Genomic DNA, 9259 nt, shown 5'->3' with positions numbered 1-9259 from the left:
ACATTTAGAATGTTCCATTAACCTGCTATGCATGTTTTTGGAATGTGGGAGGAAACTGGAGAACCCGGAGAAAACCCACACAGGCACAGAGAGAACATGTAAACGCCACACAGGAGCCGGAATCGAACCATGCACCTCTCTGCACCAATGTGTGCCATTAAAGACCGTTTCATGTCTTTGAGGCTATGACCAAAAGTAAAGAAACAGGTTTATCTTCCAATCCATCACCTCAAGAACTCCAATCATCTCCAGTTCAATATAGTACTTCACAATCAATTGTCATAAATATGAAAAATGTAACCCTGGAGAACCCAAGAACCCTTTTCTTCTTTGGAAAATGATGAATTATACATGAAATGACTGCTATATGTTCACTGAACACCCAAATATATGTTTTTTCATATTAAAAAAAACCATAATAATATTCAATGATTTAATCCCAATTTAAGATTAGGGCCAAATTTTACCCTTTGGGATTTAAGGGTAGTATTTGAGTAGAAGAATTTATAGGGGCCAAATCAGACCCCGTGGGTTCTCCAGGGTTTTTAATAAATATCATCGTACTGTACTCACCAGAGATGCGAATGTAGAATCGCGTCTGAGTGTGTGCGTGTGTGTGTGTGTGTGTGCGTGTGTGTATAATTTTAATTAATAAGCAAAGAATACATTGAGACTGTTAATTTTGACACATGAAAAAAATGTATTCCATTAGCTAATACAAAGGCCATTTATTTAGGTACATGTTAAATATTGCGATATCTATACCGCAATAATCAACACCCATATCGCATTTTGTATGTTTTTTTTCCAATATCGTGTAGCCCTAATAAGAGTGCGAGAGTGTTCTCGTGCTTGCAGATCCCAGCCCAGTTGTACAACATCTTTTGTTAATAGAAGATCTCTGTTACAGTCAATCCATTACAAGAACAAGTGATGTTTGTTTGACGTCGCTTATCTTGTATGTCTTGTGTTTCTTGATTTGAAGTTGCCTGTTGTGTTGACAAAACAATCCTTTTAGTTGCGGACTTTGTCCTTCACCCGTGACGTGATTTTTTTTTTAACACTGGAAAAGAAAGAAAGCACGGTTGACCAACAATGAGAGGCGTGTGTTAGCTTGTTCGGCGGCCGGTCGGGTGTCAACGATGGAAAGCGGCGAGGACGACAAGCTGCTTGACTTTTCCTCGTCCTCGTCGCCAGCTTCTCCTCCGAACGACGAGTTGAAGAAGCTGCGTTGTTTCAAAGTGTACAAGAGGAGGTGGTTCGTCCTCCTGGTGCTCTGCCTGCTCAACTGCTCGAATGCCACGGTGAGCGAAACCAGCCACTGCTGAGATTAGATAACGCTCTCCAAAACACACACCTTTGTTTGTAAAATGGGACAATTAATCAGGAAATGATACCGATTACTTTTGTTACGATTGCGGTTCCGTAACCCACTTGTAATCAAGCTTTGACGCAAATAAAGTTCTAGGATAGTTGCACACCTCGGCAAACTTGTAATACCACTTGTATTCATTTATTGATTCATTATGTATAATACCATTAATTCCACTAAGACCATTCCAACCGGGTGAATTACAAGTTAGCATTGTTAACCATTCATTATCTTGATACGCATATGTATTCGTTTATAAAAGTGTATTTTAACTTCCTATTTTGTGGTCATGTGATCTACTGAATCATGAGCCAGCCAACAACCAGTTCCTGCATGTTGTGTTGTGAAGGTCAAATAGAGCAGTTGAAAAAGTTAAGAAAAGGCAAGTCAAATTAATTTAAATGGCCCTCAATCACAGAAAAGTCTCAAAGGGATTCACATGCCTGCAGTTCACAAATATTAACGACATCGCCTCATCTTGACCTCCATGAATCATGAAGTTCTCTCAAACATTGTGGTAGACTGTTGCAGTGACCTTGGATTTTCAAAAGCAGTCTTTACCAATGCCTGCACTGGGCATCGAACCCCAAATCATGACTGCGGATATTTCATACGGGACCTCAAGCAGCTTGGGTGAGATTCCTCACCCGTCTTCCTCCAAACCCTTGGACCTTGGTTCTTGTATGAAAGACACACATTCATTGGATAAGAGGATCTTGGACCACTGGCCAACAGTTCAGTCCTACTTAGAAGTGGCTTGACCCAAGGAACCCGACAGTTGTATCTCCCGGATGCATCTGAATGTGGTGTTTTTTGAAGCTGTGACTCCCAGCCCATTCAGCTCTCTCTGGATCTCTGCCAGATTCAGAATCAGAATCAGAATCAGAATCATCTTTATTGGCCAAGTATGTAGAACACACAAGGAATTTGTCTCCGGTATAACACGCTGCATTAGTATCATCGTAAACAACATTCTTGAATCTTCTCTGTTTGATAATCCACTGAAGCCCAGGGTCATCTCTTTTGCTGGTCCATCTTCTCTTGCCACATTTTGCCCTTCCACTAGACCTTCCATTGACATGCTTGGACATGCGCGCTGAACAGCCAGCCTCCTTAGCCATGAACCTCCGGGGCTGACACATTCGCTGAAGGGTATCAGTGATGGTCATCTGGCCAGATGACAAGTCAGCAGTCTTCCCCATACTGAACCGGACTGCATACCTGTCAACTTTTCGGAGCGCCAACCTGTATAAACTACCAAAAAAATCCTTATAAAGAGCAAAAAATCCTTATAACATACCAAAGCATTTTATATGTCAAAATAACGACAGAAAAAAACCCACGAAATTTTCAATGATATTTATTGTAGATCTCCATAATACAATGTCTGGTTAATGTCTAATCATCATTCTAGTTAGTGGCATTACTGTGTTCAGAGTTGTATTCCTGCATTACTTTTTTCACCAACTCCAAGTTGGTGAAGAAAAAACACAGAAATTTTCAGAATCCGTATGATTTGTGCGATACGGCCATATACGTAAGATTCACCACAAAATCCGTATGAACTATGGCTAAACCGTATGAGTTGACAGGTATGGAACTGAGACAATCAAACCAAGCGGGAGCAATTGAATGATACCTGTGACACTCAATTTAAAACATTCATTCATGCCGCGCAAAATTTGGGCTGATTTCTCCACTGTATTCACATTTATCAAAGTCCTCTTTTTGTGGGTTTCATGAGCGAGAAACCCAAATGATGTAAGAATAAACAAATCATACTGGAAATTGTTTAAATGGTGGGCCCTGAATCTATAATCATGAACATTTAATTTAACCTTTTGCATAGAATTCTGGAAATATTTTTTTTCCATGATATTAAAAATTTTGGGAAAGTGTCTGTGAGGGTATGTGTGTGTACACGACAAAAACAAAACACTGAAAAGATCTTGAAAAAGGAACAAAATGGGTTTTGCATTTTGACATTAATACTGTTTGAATTCAGAAGTTCTGCTAGCGAGCAGTGCTGTGCTCAGTAAGTTCTTTGTAATCTTCATTGGTCATCTTTGGAATGCATTCATTTCCCAGCTATGGCTGACCTTCGCACCAGTGGCGGACCAGTCTGCGCAGTACTTTTATGTTTCCTTGGCGAACATCAACTGGTTGTCAGTGGTCTACATGGTGGTGTCTATTCCGCTCAGCTTCGCCACTACCTGGATGCTGGACACTGTTGGGCTGCGCCTCACGGTATGAAACCGCCGTTAATATTTGTTGGATCCAATGCCACATGCTGTAATTTGATCCAGTTGTGATATGTCATGGTCAACCCAGGTTTATACGTGCTTTTGTAAACATCAGCTCAAAGAACATACTTTCTTCGGTATCTATTCAAAGACATGTACAGTATGTGAGATTGTCTTTAATGTTTTCCCAAAAATGTAGGTTAGGGTTAGCTAAAGACTGTTTTATTAAAACATATCCAATAGGGTCCTTGAAAACTCCAAATTGTCTTTGATGTTTTGAACATGGCAGAAGTTAACCCCTTTAAATTAATGTAATCTTCAAGGAACCCAACATACCAGTCTTGTTAACGAAGACAATTTTGTCAAATGGTTCTTGGTTTTCAGCTAACGTGACTTATATTGTTGTAAGCATCCAAGACAGTTCGTCATCAGTATTTTTTCTGCACTCAGCTGATCCTGGGCTCATGGTTGAACATGTTCGGCAGCATCGTGCGCATCATGGGCGGTCCGCCGGGTACGGCCCTCAAGATCAACTATGCGGTGGTGATGCTGGGACAGACGGTGGCAGCGTTGGCGCAGCCGCTCATCATCTTCACGCCCACCAAGATGGCGGCACTCTGGTTCCCGGACCACCAGCGGGCCACGGCCAACACACTGGCCTCCATGGGTAAGGTTTTGCTGTGCCTTATGGTCACCTTTTGTGAAGGCGTGTCTGACTGAATGTGATTTGTCTCCCCAGCCAACCCGCTGGGTATTCTGGTGGCCAACTTGGTATCGCCTGCCATGGTGCACACATCAGATCAAATCCCCACCTTGGTGTGTTACTCACATACACACATATAAATACAGACACACACACACAGACAAACATATTCATGGATTTCCCTTGCAACCTCCAGCTTTTAACCTATGCCGTTCCCGCCTGCGTTGGCTGTTTCCTGACAACGGTGGGCATCCGCAGCAGTGCCCCGCCCACACCACCATCGGCCAGCGCTGAATTTTCCACCTCCGAACCCTTTGTGCAAGGCGTTAAACTGGTAGGGAGGTGCCTCTACGTGCTTTTGTTACCATCACTGACAATTGTGTGTAGTGCAGAACTAAATTTCAGGTGGTTTGTGTCACGCAGTTGCTGAAGAACCGAGCATATCTGGTGCTGCTGCTGTGCTTCGCTTCTGGCGTGGGCGTGTTCACATGCTTCACCACGTTGCTGGACCAGATTTTGTGTGTGCAGGGCTACACTAATGTGAGTCTATCTGAAAAGGTGTACTGTAGTGGCTTGTTTTGACTTTGGACCGTTGTGCCCCAGAGATGAGTCATAAAAAAAAAAGTAAAATAATGAGTCATAAATATCTAAAGTCATCAGTAAATCGCAAATCTTTCAAGTTTCAGGCATGTCCCAAGTTCCTGTGGCAAAAATGAGGTGAAACTTCAGAGCTCTTTCCATGATACTTAAGAGGTGGTCTCTGCGCAGTTAAGTCCGTCTTAAGTTTTTGCCCAGAAAGTCCCCCAATTGGCGTCTTAAGGCTTCTTAATACGCAGTCATCACTGTGGCGACGCTGGACGCAGTTTGCCTTTACACACATTCTGAAAATGTGTTCTGGTTTCAGAGGGTATCGCAATGGCTTGTCTTGGCTAGGACACCAAAGGGTGGAGTTTCCTCTGCATTTTATGGTCACTTCCGGTCGCTGTTTTGAATTTGCGGAACAAGGAACAGAGCGACAGCAATGGAGCCCGAGCCAGCTTGAACAAAGGGACATAGATGGCATCAACAGCTCATCAACAAGCTCCTTGGTTGCTGATGAGCTGTTGATGCCCCTCCGTCAGGTGGATGCGCGTGGCCACCGCCCGTTGGCTAACAAAAACGTGTATTTCTGTTAACGTTTGACACTTTTGACACATAACCTAGGGTACGTATTTTGATTTAACAAAGAGAGTTTCGTCATAGTAATGAACCTAATGTACGTGGTTAAAAAAAAAAAAAAAAAAAAAAACTTTCATCCTAAACTAACCTAGCACACGAACCGTATGGGATTTTGCAAGTATTGAAGACAATCTTCTGTACTATTCAAACAAAGTAAATGAGTCTTCCTCAAATCTAAGTCTCAAGTTATGTCGGAAACTTCCATTTTGACGGGAGTCAAGTCATGGGACTCTCTATGCAGGACTTTGCAGGCCTGTGCGCCGCTCTCTTTATTGTGTTTGGCATTGTGGGCGCCGCCTTATTGGGGCTCTACGTGGACAAGACGAAACGGTTCACAGAGGCCATCAAGATCAACATGGGCATCTCTGCCTTGGCGGGCATCGCTTTCTCTGTGGTGAGTACATCACGCCCAACTTCCAACTTCATGTGGCCGCTTCACACGATCTGAACACCAAAACCTCCTCAGGTGTGTCTGATGCAGCAGCAGAGCATCGCCGTGGCGACGGTGTGCTCGCTCTTTGGCTTCTTCGGCTTCTCCATTTACCCGGCGGTCATGGAGCTGTCCGTGGAGTGTTCCTACCCGGTGGGAGAGGCCACTTCGGCAGGACTCATCTTCATATCAGGGTACCAAATCAAGTCCAGTGACGGTTCTGTTCCAAACATTATAAAACCTCTAAAAACGGTCCAAACCAACAGGCTAGCCTCGTGTAAAATATTTACATTCTTGCCCAGGTACGCCTGCGCCGAAATTTTTGAGAATTTGAGTACGTAAAAGCCCTCAAATAGGCTCAATGAGTCCCTGACTAAAGTGGACTTCCAACCAAACTTCCTGTTTATTCAGGGGAGGTTAGGTGAGCATTTATTCTGGAGTCTTGGACCCTAAATAGGCACAAATATAATGTGTCAATTTGGGGGAGTGTTGCCAGTGAAGTAATAGCAAACACTGGTCAACAAGTTTTTACTATTTGTTTTTAATCGAAGGAATTTTTTGCGCCGATTCCTATTCTGCTCTCGTTTTTCTCTCAATAAATCACCAGTAAGTCACTTTTTTTTGGATACAGTAGCCCACCCACAGGTTGCCGGTATAAAAGAAATACAACAATTTTGGGTCCTCTCATATTCATTCACTGCCTGAGGGTGCTTGTCTTTTTTTCAACTTTGTAGACAAATCCTGTCCATCGTCTACATCGTCCTCCTGCAGTCTTTGGCCACGCCTGTTGCCGAGTCACCACGCTCAACCTGTGGGCTCGCCCCTCAGAGCTGGAAGGGTAACGCATCATATTGTGTGTGTGTGTGCGTGTGTCAAAAAACCTACGCAGGCAAGGGGAGACCAGTCGACCACAAGAAAATTTTCTAAATACTTTCAAGTGAGGAAAGTTACAGTAATTAAAAAAAAAAAAAAAATTGAAGTTTTTTGTTTTTCCCATCAGTGCCCATGATGGTGCTAGCAGTGCTGACGACCTTCTTCACCTGCATCTTCATCATTGTCTTCCGCACCCGGTACAGGCGCCTGGAGGCTGAAGAGGACGCGGCCTATGGGCATAAACGAGACAACCGATCCACCGATCCCACCCCTGCGTGTGTGGGCACGTGATCCATAACATAATTTTAAATTAATTTTTTTTAAGTACTGTATTTTTCGCACTATAAGGCGCACCGAAAAGTCTTCCATTTTCTTAAAAGCTGACAGCGCGCCTTAAAATCCGGTATGCCTTGTGTATGGTCATTACAGTAATATGTCGACCCCAAGATGGCTCCTTGCTGGAGACATGCTTACAATGTTACAACTTGCTGTTGGTTCAGTGAACTGTGTCGTTGCTTTATTAAATAAGTTTTTGTTGCAGCTCCTAAAAAAGGAGAGCTGTGGTGTTGTTTTTTTTAAACGCACACTTTATTAATGGTTTTCACAGTCTCAACAAATACAGGTACGTCTTTGTCCGTCTCCGTGCCTTCTCTTCTTCCGTTCGACTCGAGAGGGTTCATGACCGCCTCTCAAAAACGTAAATTAACGATTGCTTCAATGAAACTACGAAAATTGAGAATAATGCATCAAAACAGAAAATCAAGCGAGGAAATCACAAAATCAATTCTATAGCCCCACTACAGAATTTATTTTGAGATTTCCTCGTTTGTGCATACAGTACACAAGGAATAAACAAACACTTCTGAGACAGTCCAGTCTTCTCCAATTTACTGACATCTGATCGTTCTGTTGCAGCTACGCTCAAGGAAATGCCAAAATAAATTCTGTCGGGGGGGCTAAAGAATTTATTTGGTGATTTTCTGTTTTGATGCATTAATGTATTTTTAATTTTCGTAGTTTCATTGAAGGAATCGTTAATTTACGTTTTTTGGGAGGCGGTCATGAACGCCTTTCGAGTCTAACAGAAGAAGAGAAGGCACGGAGACAGACAAAGACATACCTGCAGCTCTATCTAGTGGATGCATTGTAGATTGCGCCTTATAGTCCAGTGCGTGCAATATATGGAAAAAAATTACAAAATGACGGTGCGTCTTTTAGTACGGAAAATACGGTAGCGTTTAGCAACCACTTGCTGTTTCATGTTCACTTATTGATAACATGACATGCACATGCATACAGTTCAAAGCCAGCTTGGTGGAAACGAAGATCACTGACTGTATTGTAACGACCAAGATGAGTGAAATCTGGAATTTGCACTTTAAAGAAAGGTTTTGTCTTCGTTCTGTCTATAGAAATTATATTTTTAAATACATTATTGAAAGCTGATCCTGTTTGAAATCAGGTATTAAAAAATATATTAAATTTGACCAATTTTGTAATGTTCATGGAAAAGGTTGGAAATTGAGAAAATGTTCAATAAAAATATTTGAATATAAATTTGTGTGTCTGTGCGTGTGTTATTAATATGATACATTTTTTGTTAGCACACACTGCTCCATTAGCATTCTAGCAGTCCCACGATCCCCCCCAAATTTTTTTTAATAAAATAAAATTTCAAAAAGCAGGTCACCTTCGACCTACGGTGGTACGTGACCTGCATCAAGTTGTTAGCGGTCAGCAGTCTGCAATTGCAGCTTGATCAGAGGTGTTGTGCTACATCATTTATTGTTATTCTCATTCAGAGTTTGTTTCATGTACAGCTCACTGAGGGCATGGGCAAAGAATGGGAATCTGGAGTGCATTTTAAAATGGTTCACGTGAGCTACGATCGCGAACACACTGCAAAAGTGCGTCCCATGCCTCCGCGTCAGGTCTCCCACTAAAGTAGGCAGTGATTTGCTTTTAACAAACTCACAAACCTTTGTGTCAACTTTATTTTTCTGTTTTGTTCATCTTAGGGGCAGTTATGAGTATTGCTCATCAGGGCATGCACGTTTAAGCGCATGCGAATGCGCCCATGTGCGGTAACGGTTCGATCGCAGGAGTATTTGCAAGTTTTTTTAGATGATGATTTTGAATGAAGTCAAGCAAAATTTTTATATGAAGTTATATACAAGAAAAGCATTGCAATGAAACAGTAAAATAATAATTATAATGGCCACAATAATACAAATTATTAATACTAATACTCTTCCTACTCCCTTGAACATAATAACTGTGTTGAATGAAGACTGATTTCTTTCTTTTTACTATTTTATTTACCTTATTTTCTGTCAAATTATTACTGTATATGTTTTATGTTCAATAAACAAACAAACAAAATTACACCCCCTCCCCGCTACATTTAATACACTGCAATT

At 41.9% G+C, this 9259-nt stretch overlaps 1 protein-coding gene across 1 annotated transcript; it reads left to right on the top strand.

Moving 5' to 3' along the window:
• The first annotated feature begins 901 nt into the window (after positions 1 to 901).
• On the top strand, positions 902 to 8396 carry slc49a3 (solute carrier family 49 member 3). The gene is made up of 10 exons (XM_086137741.1): positions 902 to 1304; positions 3461 to 3619; positions 4066 to 4282; positions 4355 to 4431; positions 4515 to 4652; positions 4742 to 4858; positions 5778 to 5930; positions 6003 to 6160; positions 6701 to 6804; positions 6967 to 8396. Exons 1-10 carry the CDS (start codon positions 1143 to 1145, stop codon positions 7128 to 7130), a joined length of 1449 nt encoding a protein of 482 aa, XP_085993867.1. The 5' UTR covers positions 902 to 1142; the 3' UTR covers positions 7131 to 8396.
• Positions 8397 to 9259: the final 863 nt, after the last annotated feature.

This window comes from Hippocampus guttulatus, chromosome 2 (assembly GCF_054856545.1).
Source record: "Hippocampus guttulatus isolate MCC_2025c chromosome 2, RoL_Hgut_1.0, whole genome shotgun sequence".
NCBI lineage: Eukaryota > Metazoa > Chordata > Actinopteri > Syngnathiformes > Syngnathidae > Hippocampus > Hippocampus guttulatus.
Note: the sequence above shows the minus strand (reverse complement) of the source record. Positions and strands in the feature narration are given on the sequence as shown.